Raw genomic sequence first — 14,364 nt, 5'->3', positions numbered from 1 at the left:
CCATCCATTTACCATTTAGATAGCCAATCACATGCGTTCACATAATTTTGATCACAAGTGTGAGCAGAAAAACAAACAGGCAGCCTAAATGGCCAAAATTATGTAGACACAAACGACATGTCTTACTGTATTTCCGTGGAAGTTTATGTCCACATACTTTTGTCATACATTTTTCTTTCTACGTGTTTATGTTCAGTGTCCGGCAGTCCCGTGTGTAACATAATAATATATGTGCAAATAGTCAGAAAGTATGTGGAAAATAATTACAAGGTAGCCTAAAATAAGTGTCCACATAATTTCGGGACAAAAAGTGCTGCTGCAAAGAGTTTATGACCAGAACTATGTGGACAAACACTCCAAGCGCTGTGTGTGTTTCCTGCAGCTTCATCCTCTCAATCTCGGCCTGCTGACCCCACGGCTGTGCGGCTGGAGGCGGACACATTCCTCTGTCCTCCCCCCGGACGCTGTGAGGGAGGAGGCGGAGCTGCTGCTGCTTTAATTAGTGAAGAAGGAGCAGCAGGAGGAGCAGAGGAGCGGACGGTTCGGATTGTTACGCAGCAGACTGCCGGAGCTCTGTGTGTGTGTGTGTGTGTGTGTGTCCGTGTATTTTGTGACAGTCTGGATCTGTGCGGAGGTGTGCGGACAGCGGTGACCGGTTCGGAGCGTGCGCAGTGAGGACCACCTGCTGCTGGTCACCGAGCGGGCCAGGGCGCGCGGGGACGGAATGCGGGTTTCACGCACGGAGCACGCGCAGTTCCTGAGCGCTCCGTGCTGTGTGAGTGCAGCGAGCATGTTGCCATGGTGCCCCGGGCTCAGATGAGCGGCACGCGGAGGAGCTCCGGTCGGGATGGCTCGCGAGGACGCAGTGAGGTGTCTGCGCTGCCTGCTGTACGCGCTCAACCTGCTGTTCTGGGTGAGAGGAGCGGGCACGCGCACGACTACAAGAGTGTAATTGCCCTTTAATGATCAGTGTGTTAGAGTCATTATACTAAAGCAGTCAAACAATGCAGTATTTTACTGTAGTAACTGTAGGTACTGTGTTTAGTGGCAGTTCTGTGCATAAAGTACTGTGTGTCTAGTAGTAGTTCTTTGTCTGGAGTACTGTGTTTAGTGGTAGTTCTGTGTACAGAGTGCTGTGTTTAGTGGTAATTCTGTGTACATAGTACTGTGTTTAGTGGTAATTCTGTGTAGAGAGTACTGTGTTTAGTGGTAGTTCTGTGTACAGGGACAGGCAGTGCTGGGGTGAAGCAGGCCGGGTGTTCCTCGCTGCCTGCTTCACATTCTCAGATGTTATTATAGGCAGCAGAAACATATCCATGTGTTTATTTCTGTGTGTCCAGCTGATGTCAGCATGTGTGCTGGGAGTGGCGGCGTGGATCCGTGACTCTCTCAACACCGTTCTCACCCTGACGGCCCACACCAGGTGAGTCTGGCCGGGCTTGCAGCTCAGGTATGAGAGCCAACCAGGTGACAGCACCTGAAAGTTTTAATCAGCTTTATCTGACACACCTTGTCTCTGATAGATGATCCAGATGTGAACTAAACAGCTGCTTTTGTGAAGCTCAGAGCATGGAGGCTAATTCATGTGTGTGTGTGTATATGCAGGTTGGAGGAAGCTGCCGTCCTCACGTACTCTCCAGCTGTTCACCCCGTCATTGTTGCCGTGTGCTGCTTTCTCATCATCGTGGCAATGGTGGGGTACTGCGGCACGCTCAGGTGTGACCTGCTGCTGCTCTCCTGGGTACGAATGCTCACATCAGACACTTCAGACAGGATCTTTACTTTAACCAAAGACGACATTTATCTCAGATTTTACAATCAGAAGCAGGAAGTCCACGTCCTGGATTCAGCTGACATTGAGCAGGAAACAGTCTCTGAGTGGTCTGACACATTGGGAAAAGCACAGATGAAGTCTCTGTTGTGAATCAGCCAGCAGAGGAAACATTGTTAGCTGCTCTGACTGTTGGTCAGTGTGTTACCTGTATGTTTGCATGACTGTTGATCAGTGTGTTAGCTGTGACAGGTCTACACTGAGACTGATGTCATGACACAAGCGCCCGCGGCTCCCGCCTTCCTGTGATGGGGTTGACATTTTGCGTACACAGTGAAGTGGGAACATCAGAAACCTGGAGCTGATGTCTCTGAACCTGAAGCCCTATGAGCACTGAGGCAGACTCACCTAAGCTTCATCATAATGACACACTCCTCAGGTAGACTGAGCTCTTATCAACTGGTTCTGCTGCAGCCTATCAGAGCATCATCTGCTCACCAGCTGCTAAACAGCTGCTAAACTACCTCCACACGCTCCACCCGCCTCACACACCTGCATATGGGAGGATTGAGCTCAGTCCAGAGTCCACCACTGTCAGCAGGTGTGCAGGTGTATGATGTCACACACAGCCCACTCTGGACTCTCAGGTAGAGCCCACAGAGGTCACACTGTCCACCCAACTGTGTGTTTGAACTACACCACCTGTTTGCTGTGCTCTGATTGGGCAGGGCCAGGTGTTGGGTGCCCCATTGTTCCCAACAGGTGATAAGATTGTCTCCGAAAGATGAGCTGCTGAGAGGAGCTTCAGTCTGCTACAGGGACTGCCCCAGGGCATGATGGGAACCCGCTCAGCCAGTTCCAACACACACACCTCAGTTAGTTGTGAGATTACATAACAGTAGATGTCACTCATGTTTGTGAGTGAGTAGGTTATTCAGGTGGACAAGGAGATAAAACCAGCTTCAGACATCACACATTACTGTGCTGCTCAGAGTTTAGAGCTGCAGACGCCTCGGGGCTGTCACTGAGGGAGGGGACGACGTCGGCTTCACGGCTTTCTGACAGAAAGGTTTTAGGTTGATTATCAGACTAAACTCGTCTCCGCCTGTGTTTCAGTACTTCGGCAGTCTGTTGGTGATCTTCTGTGTGGAGCTGGCCAGTGCTGTGTGGACCTACGAGGAGGTGAGAACATTGAAAGCTTTGAGTCCCTGAATGTGTCATGTAGTCAGACGTGAATGTGTTTAACCAACAAACCATCAGAGCAGGTAAAATTATAATCATGTTTCATAACTGAGCCTCTGTTCATGTGAAATTCTGCAGCTTTTTCTCACTGACTGATCGTCATGGCAACAAGTTTGTCAGTACGGAGTTACGGTGGTGTCGCACACATGCAAGTGTTTCTGTCCTAAACGGATCATTTCTCGCCTCATGCACCGGCTGGACTCCCGGCTTGTCTCTAATAATAATCAGGAATCTCAGACTTATCCGGCTCCTCTTTCAGCGCTGTCACGACACACCCGTCACCTCACACCCACCTGCAAAGTACTTTAATACATCTACTCCAGTACTGCAGGGTACATTACCTGCAGTAGTTCGTAGGTCAGTGAGTGTCAGACTCACGCTAACGATAACAAAATAAATATTGGAGGCTTGCTCCTCTGGGAGAGCTCAGAGAGCCTTGAGCAGCGCTTCCTGACTCGTTTCTTACAGCCTGAGCTTTTCCTGCTGATTTCTCAAAGTTCTCAAAGTTTCAGGTGATCTTCAAACTTTATAAACAACAAACTAAAGAAAAAATCTGATTGGCTCAATCAGATTTTAGGGGTGACAGAATATGTTCTTTAGTTTGTTGTTTATAAAGTTTCATTTTGAATGCTGTCTTTGAAGCACAGCAGTTTGAGCCAGCCTTTGAACTCTGACCTCAGGCTCATCGTTTATCTCTGGATCAGCTGCCTGCAGGGGGTTGTGGGTATCGTAGTGAAGTTTTTATTTTTCTTTATCAGTCGAGCAGACACTCACACATGGACCTCAGGTTGGTCCCTGTTTGGGGGGTTGCAGTAAAAACCTGAAGTTCTGAGTGTGTGAGGCCTCAGGCTCACTGTAGTGTGTTTTGGGTTTGTTGTGTGGAAAGTGGCTGGAATTCTTGCAGTACAGAGGAGGAGGAAGGTAAAATCAGAACGAAACAAAAGCCAAAACACGGCAGTGCAGAAGAACTGGACAAAGGACACGAGTAGACTGAGATGATAAATACCGGAGGTAATGAGGCCAGCAGAAGGAACAGCTGGCAGTAATCACAGGACGAGGCAGGGGAAGTAAATACAAAGCACAGCTGACAACAGACTACCAAAGATAAAACGAGTAAACAGGCGACAGACACACACGTACAAAAGTGAAATAGCTCAGACAACGGGGTACACATTGGAATAAACTACACAACAACCAGTGTTGGGAAGGTTACAATTAAAATGTATTCCACTACAAATTACAGAATGCATGGCCCAAAATGTAGTTTATAACGTATTTTGTTAAGTTACTCAATGTGAGTAATGTATTCTGAATACTTTGGATTACTTGATATATTGTCATGCTTTTTACAACTACATGAATGTACTGTTGCTTTTTTATTAATTTATTACTATTAAATGAAGGCTACTCGCCACTGAGCTAACTGAGGTTAGTTCATAGACTGCAGACTGTTAGACTTGATGGATAGCATTAACAACCTGCTAGCTGCAAATAATCATGTGCAGTTCTGAAAGCAATACCAACTAGATTTTTAAATCTTAGTATAAAATGAGTAACAGTAGGGTGGACATTAGGTAAGGCTGCACTTTTTGCATCGATCTCGTGTAGAAAACTATTTCTGTATGAGTAATATGTTTTCTTTCTGTCTGCTTTCAGAACTGCACATGATTATTTGCAGCTAGCAGGTTGTAATGCAGCCTTCAGTACTTGTAATAAATCACACAGCAACAGTGCATCGAAGATACTGAAGTGGCACATAACCCAGGTAGCTACCACGTCTAAAACAAGGTAGTTACAGTAGGTTAGTTTTTAAAAAAGAACTTACTTCCGGATGTTTCTTTAGGTTGGAGGTGGAGTATTTTGACACTGAGAGTAGCTTGGCTGCTGGCAAATAGAGTTTGCATTGCACGGTCAGATTTCGCCCGTCCCTTTCTTCTATAAATGTAAGGTGGTGGTGGAATTTCAAAGTAAGAAATGCATTCCTGCCCATGCACTGCTGGCTCTGTTGTGCTTGCTGTGGGTCCATTGTGTAACTGACGCCACCAACATTAACAGGACGCTTACATTAGAGCCTCTTATTGCGTGTTTTGTTTGGGTTTCTGGCAATGCGTTTAATGACCAAAATTAGAGAGTGGATAAAGAGGGGATAGCCTAACATATGAAACAAAGTAACTGTATTCTAATTATTACCTATATAAACAGTAACTGTAGTGGCATACAGTTACTCATATTTTGTATTTTAAATATGTAACGCCAGTACAGGTATTCCGTTGCACCCCAACACTGACAACAACCAAACTCTAGCTTGCTCAGCACAGCGGTGAACCACACTGATCCAACTGACAACCAACAGAACATTAAATACTGTTAGAAATATCCTGTCTCAGAGTGATGCTGAAAAACTAGTTCATGCATTTATTACTTCCAGGCTGGACTACTGTAATTCTTTATTATCAGGATGTCCTAAAAACTCACTGAAAAGCCTTCAGCTGATCCAAAATGCTGCAGCAAGGGTACTGACAGGGACTAGAAAGAGAGAGCATATTTCTCCTGTTTTGGCTTCCCTTCATTGGCTTCCTGTTAAATCCAGAATTGAATTCAAAATCCTGCTCCTCACATACAAGGTCTTAAATAATCAGGCCCCATCTTATCTTAATGACCTTGTAGTACCATATCACCCCATTAGAGCACTTCGCTCTCGCTCTGCAGGCCTACTTGTTGTTCCTAGAGTATTTAAAAGTAGAATGGGAGGCAAAGCCTTCAGTTTTCAGGCCCCTCTTCTGTGGAACCAGCTTCCAGTTTGGATTCGGAGACAGACACTATCTCTACTTTCAAGATTAGGCTTAAAACTTTCCTTTTGCTAAAGCATATAGTTAGGGCTGGACCAGGTGACCCTGAATCCTCCCTTAGTTATGCTGCAATAGACGTAGGCTGCCGGGGATTCCCATGATGCATTGAGTTTTTCCCTTCCAGTCACCTTTCTCACTCACTATGTGTTAATAGACCTCTCTGCATCGAATCATATCTGTTATTAATCTCTGTCTCTCTTCCACAGCATGTCTTTATCCTGTTTTTCTTCTTTCACCCCAACCGGTCGCAGCAGATGGCCGCCTCCTGAGCCTGGTTCTGCTGGAGGTTTCTTCCTGTTAAAGGGAGTTTTTCCTTCCCACTGTCGCCAAAGTGCTTGCTCATAGGGGTCATATGATTGTTGGGTTTTTCTCTGTATTTATTATTGTGCTATCTACTGTACAATATAAAGCGCCTTGAGGCGACTTTTGTTGTGATTTGGCGCTATATAAATAAAATTGAATTGAATTGTTTCAAAGACCACCACAAAGCCTGGGTCCAAACCCAGAGTGATCAGCTGACGTATGTTCACATGTTATGAAAGGAGCGTGATGGCGTCCACACGCCGCTGCTGCAACTTCTCTTCATGCTTGAAGTGAGCGCACGTTAAAGTGACCCCAGCTCACACACACCAACGTGTCTAACACAGTTGAGAATACACTGCAGCTGTGTTTCCTTCATCATGACCCTCAGAAACCTAAACTTCAGTTTCCTGTTTGTGACCAATCAGGAGCCACGGCTGTGTGACTCATGTTTCTCCATCAAGAACAAGCTGCAATGTTTCAGCAGCGAGCATCACCGATTTAAGATCTTTTTACTTTTGTTTCACTGTAATGGACATGGCGTGTGTGTGTGTGTGTGTGTGTGTGTGTGTGTGTGTGTGTGTGTGTGTGTAGCCCTCAGTGCAGCGCTCTGACATGATCAGCCTGAAGTCTCGGATGCCAAACTACGGCCTGCAGCGTTACCAGTGGCTCACACACACCTGGAACAGCTTTCAGACGGAGGTAACACACACACACACACACACACACACACACACACACACACACACACACGGTGCAGTCATGTTGCCTGTGTACTGACAGATGTTTCTTCACCTGGCCTCAGTTTAAATGCTGCGGTGTCATCTACTTCACTGATTGGCTGGAGATGACTGAGATGGAGTGGCCACCTGACTCCTGCTGCTCGAATCAGTATCCAGGCTGCGCTCGCCATGCCCACTACCACGACCTCAGCGACCTACACCAAGAGGTGAGCCATAGCTGCTAGAGGACACACCCTCTGATGACCCAGCTGCTCTTCAATCCTCCTCCTCTTACATGTGTGTGTGTGTGTGTGTTTGTTTTAGGGCTGCGGTCCAAAGATCTACAGCTTCATCCGTGGGACGAAGCAGCTGCAGGTGTTGCGTTTCCTGGGTGTGTCCATTGGCGTGGCTCAGATCATCGCCATGGCGCTCACTCTCACACTCCTCTGGGCACTTTATTATGGACGGAAGGCTCCAGAGCCGGACCCGCCCACACTGCCGCCACCGGATGACCCCGACCCTGACACAGCAGCACAGGCAGCCTCAGCAGACGCTTTAAAGCCAGGCTGCAGCCGCTCAAATAAAGGCTGCACCAACATGGCTGCCACCACACCGAAACATCAGTTTGAGATGGAACGACTTCACGCCGCCGCCTGAAAAGCTTCGTCCGGCTTGTCCAACACCAGACAACCTTTACTCAGTGAGAACACGAGCACCGGCAGCTTCAGAGCAAAGCCACACCCCCGATGACCTCCTGGCGTTACTGCAGCTCCGATCATCACAGAACAAAAAGCGTGTTAGCGCGTGCCTGTTGCTGATCGAGGGGAACACACCAGCTACGCATCATCAGTTTTATGTTAAAATTTAAGAATTCCTGAAGGTAAACTCTGGACTTACTGTTTAAATAAGGAAGGTCATGTGCTTTTTCTAAAGGAAACCAGGAAAATAATCTTTTATTTTTACAGTCTTGCTCTATCACATCCTCTCAACCGCACCACTGGATTATTGTTGATATCAGATGTAGATGTGTGCACCCTCTCAGCTTCCTGTTGGTCAGAGTGAAGGCGTTCCCACTCTGACAGTCTGACAGGTGATGGTATTGGGTGTAGCTGCTGCTCTGTTCGTGCTTCTCTTGGTGGACTGTGAGTCGTCTGAAGAACAGACTGTAAACTGAGAATGGACTGAATGGGGGCTTACTGCAGGTCTGGAGGAGACAAGTGAGACAGGTGAGGAAGAGAGGAGGCTGTTCCTGTCAGACATCGTGAACTCTAAAGGAGCTGATTTTGTTCTTGGGGATGATGAAGTCAGAGAACATGTTAGAGAACAGACTTCCTCCTGTTTGGACTCCCCGCCTCTAATGAGACCAAACATATGGACACAGCCGCTTGGAGACGGACTCCAGATGTTTTCCTGACAGCTGTGTCAGGAGCCACTGGAACATTAGATGACTTTTGAATTGGATTATTTATGGAGCTCTCTGAGAGACTGTACACCCACAGGAAGTGTGAGAGTCTGTGCATGGTGTTGGATATTTATTGTTTGTTATTGCAGCGTTTTCACTGGAATAAAACAAAGTATTAAAGCTGTTTGAGACGGACGGCTTCTCCTCTGCACTTTAATGGCTCCTTACTGTAACAGCTGGGACTAAAATAACCTCACAGCTTTGTTCTGATACTCAGGTGAGGGCATCTGTGGATGACCCAACTCTCACAAACTGTTTGCTGTGATGATATTTCAGATTATTGAGATGGGGCGATGTGGGAGGAGCTTCTGGATTTGGAGTGAAACCTGTGACATTCCTGCAGCTGCTGGGAGAAAGCGGAGACGGTAACATGGATACAGGGTGTCAGCTGCTTGCAGTGAAAAGCTCTGCACATCCAGCGAGCATGAAATCCTACCTCTACTACCACTGTACGCTTTATTAATAGGTCGCTGACTCTCGCCGCTCCGGCCTCAACTGTCCAGCGCTGTTTCATTCAGGCTGCCAGCGTCTGTGAGGGCAGACCGGCTCGCTTTACTCGCCACGTCTATTTTTATATCACACGGCTTATCGTACACTCATCTGATCATTGTGTAGTTTCACAGCATTTCACGTATCGCACAGGCCTCTGAGACTGTCTCTGATCATACACCGCTCTCACATCAAAACCACGTCAAACTCGTGTTTCCTTGTGTTTGATGAGTCGTGTGATTCAGCGTGTGACAAACTGAACTTCATCTTTGTTTGAGCTATTTACTCACAAACCTACGCACCTGAACCCAAGCCTGTCCCTTCAAAAACAGACAAGCCCGGCTCATAAATCATTCTGTCTGTCCTGTGGCCCTGAGAAATAATCTGTGGGTTATATTCAGTGTGTTTCACAACCTGCTGTGAGGCTGTGGATAGGCTAGCATTTGTGTCAGTGCGGTCACATGACCAAGTGTGAAAGGCACATCTGGAGAGCTGTTCCTCTTACACTTGGTCATGTGACCACACTGACATGATGGCCATGACCATGGAGCTCTTCATATCTGGAGCTTGAGTCAGCGCATTTACGGACATATGACAGCAGAAGCATCCCGACCCCACGCAGGGGTCCCTCCGACCCCACGCAGGGGTCGCTCTGAGGGGCAGGTAGTATTGTCAGCAGTGCAGTGTGAAGACTGAGAAATGCGTCAGGTCCTGTTTTAAACCGTACACGTGCACACACGCATCACTCAGTGTTTGTATAAAAGAACACGCTCACAGAGACGTCCGTCATCTTTTATCGTTTCCTGTGTTTACTCCTCAGTGTAGATCTCCTCTAGGTGTTCAGGCCAAAAGAGTCTCCCAGCATCCTGAGTACCTTTTTAAAGGTTCCAGGGGCACCACGGGATGGACAGTTATATCTGCTCTCATTTTAGATTCTAGGTTTAGTTTAATACGGGGCCATGTGCCACCTGTGCGTAAGAGATTTGTGATTTTCAATATTACTGAATAAACAACTGGTTGGTCTGAACCTCAGGAAGCCTCCAGTTGCTGCTGGCCATCACAGTAACCACTGACTGTGAGTTCCAGGGGGAACAGGATCTGCTGTGGTGGAGCAGCTGATGCTCATAGAGGAGCAGTTGTTCCAGTGGTGGCTGGTTTGCAGCTGCAGACAGTCTGAAGCTGGTATAAAAGTGATGTGGTGCTGAATCCAACCATCACCTGCTCTGTACCCGTCCATCACACACCCACCTGTTTAACCTGCACTCATCTGCCTTGTATAGTCATGGTTACTTTGAATAACACTAAATTATGGTTATTTTTTAAAAGATGTTCCATAATAAGAATGGAACTCTAGCAGCACATCATTTATTATTCAAATACAATTCAGGTGTGACGCAGTAACTCAGCTCAGCTTCAGATGTAGAACAGCAGCAGTGGAAACACTGGGACTCAGAAAAACCAGCCCCTGAAGTCTAACACAGTGTGAGGAATTTGGTTTTTATGTTGTTTAAGTTCTGGTTGGCAGGATCGGATAGTTACACTTCCAGCACTGATGTTACTGATATGGCAGAAACAGGATGTCACAGAAATGACCTTTCCCAGCTGTCCATGTTTGGGAGTCGTTCCCAGACCTCCCACAGCTGGACATATTCTGGATTCCTGCTCTCTGACTCTGCATGGGAGTACAGTGTCACATGATCTCTGGAGCCATGTGTTTACATACAGTCTGTATGCAGCGCTCACACTGTTAGTGTTCGTGCTTCATTTATGTATTTATTCGACCCCAGTTCCAAACAGCTGGGATGCTGTCTGTTTGTATTTCTGTCTAAATCATAAATACAAACAGAATGTGATGGTTTTCAAACCTCATGAACTCATTTTATTCACAACACAGAAACATTACATGTTTAAACTGAGAAAAGGAACCATTTTAATTAAAATATTAGCTTGTGTTGAATCTCATGGCAGCGACACATCTGTGAAGTAGGACGGGTCCATGTTTCCTCTCTAACATCAGTCTGTGATGGTTTGTCAGCTGAGGAGAGCACCTGTTCCGGTCTGATGGAGCCTTTCCAGATGTGCCAGCTGCCAGCCTCATAGGCACTGACGATGGAGCCATGATGGTGCTTTAACCTGCATGTGTGGAAGGCACGGTGCACTGAGTTGCACAAGGAGATTTCTCCAGATGATCTGAATCTTGTGATGTTGTCATGTACTGTTGTAGAGGATGTTCACAGTGAGAAACATTATTCTGAAAATGTTCCATAGATTTTTTCGTACATGGGTGAATCTCTGCCTCTCCAAGATGCCCTTTAGAGCGAGTCATGTTATAGACCTGCTGCCAACTAACCTGATTAGTTACGCAATGTTCCTCCAGCATTTTATCAGTATCCACCTTTTTCAGTTTAAACATTTATTTAATGTTTAAATATGTTTTCTGTGTTCTGGTGTGAATAAAATTTGAGGTGGAGATTTGCAAATAATTTTACAGTTTCTTTAGGTTCAGTTTGAAGCATCAACTCTAATTTGCACAGATAATAAGTTCATGTATGTGATGGTGATGGTTTCTGCAGACAGAAGCTGAGTGACTGATGATGTGCATGAGAGAACATAAAAGCTTTGCTCAGTAGATAATGTGTTGTATGAACCTGATAATATTTATTCTTCAGAGATCTTCTGCAGGGTTCAGGCTGCAGGCAGAAACATGATTCATTGCTTCTCGGTAACTTTCCAACATGATGTTTCTGTCTGACTCCCAGCGGGATAAACAAAGGTCTCCAGCACAACCAGAAAACTCATTTGTTGATGCTGGGAGGAAGTAAAGCCTGGATGGCTTCCTGCTCTCTGTGTCTTCCTCTCTTTTCTCCTGTGGGTTGTGCACAAACTCAGATTTCTAAATTAGGACAAACTGCTGTCATCACACTGATGTGTGAGTGTCCTTCTGCAGCAGCCGGCCCTCTTACTTCAGAAGTGCCCTGCTTCCTCTCAGAGATACTTTGGATTTCTCTCTGAACACTCACAGCTGTAAACACACCCACATCCACAGCTGCTCTCTGTAAACACCTCTGCAAATATGCAATGAACACCTTCACCACACGGTGGCAGCGTCTTACCAGAAAAGTTCCTGGTAATGACCAGCATTACATTCTGGTCTGTTGATCTGAAATGACTGCAGACTTCTAAAGTTTCTGTGTTAGTTTTTAAAGCTGCAGTCTGAGCGCTTTCAGCTGCTAAAATTAATCAGGTATGTATTCCAGGAACATCACGTTCAGACGTACAGACGTTCATCTGACACTATTCTGAATAATGTTAGCATGCCTCAGGGCAAGCTGGATGCTTCCAGAGTCACAGCACAGTCTTGGGGTTAAGTGTGGGATTACATGAGTGCTGCCCGCACCCATTTCTTCACATTCTATTAATTTTACAAAGTTTTAAACTCTTTAGAAACAAAAAGTTCTTCATAAAAACACTGAAGTCCTGCATTTAAAACCCAGGTCACTGCTGTCCTCCAGCTACACTCTGAAGACAGTTTGTCTGTGGATGGATGATATGGATGGATAAAGTGCTCACCTTTTGCGGTTGTTTCTTCTCACTGGTTCTGGTGGTAGATTCGGCTAAATTTGACAGGGACCGGCAGGGCAATGACCAGCATGCCACTTAGAGAGCAGATGGAGCTGAAGATCTTCCCCATTATGGTCTTTGCTACCATGTCGCCATATCTGAGAGAGCAGAGAGCCAGAGGTCAGCCCAGCTGTGAGGTCAGCAGCAGTGTGATATATGTGCTGATATAACACAGAGAGAAAAGAGCAGACAGAACCGTCTGCGATTCGTGTTCTTTAGTGAATCGTCCACACAGAGCTACAAAGTTTAGTTTGAGTGTGTTTCACTATCAAACATGTTATTTTATACCACACACACTAATGTTGGAGCATTTCTCATGCGGACGCACTTTATAAACTAGTTTGAATGCTTTGGTTCTGACTCTGGGTGGCGTGGTGGTGCAGCGGCAAGCACTGTCCCTTCACAGTAAGAAGGTCCTGGTTTGAATCCAACGCCCGGTTGGTTTTTGTGTGGAGTTGTCCTGTTCTCCCTAAGTCTCTGTGGGTTCTCTCCAGCAAGCATTTATCACTTCTAGCCTGGACTACTGTAACTGGTTAATTATCAGGATGTTCAAGTTAATCCAAAATACTGCAGCAAGAGTACTGACAGAAAGAGAGAGCATTCCTGTACAGAGGAACTGTGATTAGTTAAACAACCAAGCAAAGACTAAAAACAAACAACAGGTGAGCTCATCACCTCCAGGTGTGTGAAACTGAAGGGAGGGAGCCAAGGATAAGTCCTGTGTGTGAAACACAAGGCCAGGTTAATTCACACACACAAAACTCATTCACATGAGTGATAAGAATATCCAGGTTTAGGGTTACTTCACATATTTACTATGTAATCATATATACTCATATATGCACATTTATACTGGAGTGTTTTATATATTGGAATCACATGTTAAGCATTTAACATACATGTTCAAATCACAAGAGCCATATATTTAAGTCAAATATTATCTACAATTATATTAATAAAGTTTGTGCCACTTGTTGTATGAGCACATGTGGACCAATACTGTTTGAAAATCTAGTAATCAGGATTAATAAGTAACCTTTGATTGTGTTATGGCCAACGGTGAACTTAGGGTTAATTCAACTTGGCACTGCTAAGTATGCACCTGGGACTCTCTCTCTGCACGTCTCCTATAGCCGATATGGTAAACAAACAAGGCCCCGCTGAGGATTCACCTGGGATTCTGTTTTCTCGCTTCAGTTACCCGAAGTCTAGAAAAACCTTTCCTTATCAAATATAATAGCCTACGAATGAAAAACATGCTAGCTCTTGTTTAGAACTGAGTTTGCTTTCATTCATAGCGATTAAAACTGGTCTAACCAATCTAACGGCATGGGGGGGTGTGGTTCAGTACTGAAACTATACAGTGGCTTGCAAAAGTATTTGGCCCCCTTGAACTTTCCCACATTTTGTCACATTACAGCCACAAACACGAATCAATTTTTATTGGAATTCCAGGTGAAAGACCAATACAAAGTGGTGTACACGTGAGAAGAGGAACGAAAATCATACATGATTCCAAACATTTTTTACAAATAAATAACTGCAAAGTGGGGTGTGCATAATTATTCAGCCCTCTGAGTCAATACTTTGTAGAACCACCTTTTGCTGCAATTACAGCTGCCAGTCTTTTAGGGTATGTCTCTACCAGCTTTGCACATCTAGAGACTGAAATCCTTGCCCATTCTTCTTTGCAAAACAGCTCCAGCTCAGTCAGATTAGATGGACAGCGTTTGTGAACAGCAGTTTTCAGATCTTGCCACAGATTCTCGATTGGATTTAGATCTGGACTTTGACTGGGCCATTCTAACACATGGATATGTTTTGTTTTAAACCATTCCCTTGTTGCCCTGGCTTTATGTTTAGGGTCGTTGTCCTGCTGGAAGGTGAACCTCCGCCCCAGTCTCAAGT

The 14,364-nt window shown here is 45.6% G+C and overlaps 1 protein-coding gene across 2 annotated transcripts; it reads left to right on the top strand.

Annotated features, from left to right (window-relative positions):
• On the top strand, window positions 1-8,481 carry tspan12 (tetraspanin 12). 2 transcript variants are annotated; one of them, XM_039600599.1, is made up of 7 exons: window positions 1-948; window positions 1,341-1,423; window positions 1,606-1,741; window positions 2,888-2,953; window positions 6,757-6,864; window positions 6,968-7,111; window positions 7,209-8,481. In XM_039600599.1, exons 1-7 carry the CDS (start codon window positions 799-801, stop codon window positions 7,539-7,541), a joined length of 1,020 nt encoding a protein of 339 aa, XP_039456533.1. In that variant the 5' UTR covers window positions 1-798; the 3' UTR covers window positions 7,542-8,481. The 2 variants fall into 2 exon arrangements, with proteins under 2 accessions (XP_039456533.1, XP_031587437.1); XM_031731577.2 differs by having other exon boundaries at window positions 9-913.
• The last annotated feature ends 5,883 nt before the right edge of the window (window positions 8,482-14,364 follow it).

The sequence above is a fragment of the Oreochromis aureus genome, linkage group 17 (assembly GCF_013358895.1).
Source record: "Oreochromis aureus strain Israel breed Guangdong linkage group 17, ZZ_aureus, whole genome shotgun sequence".
NCBI lineage: Eukaryota > Metazoa > Chordata > Actinopteri > Cichliformes > Cichlidae > Oreochromis > Oreochromis aureus.
The sequence above is the reverse complement of the archived record's forward strand: the minus strand, read 5'-3'. Positions and strand labels throughout refer to the sequence as shown.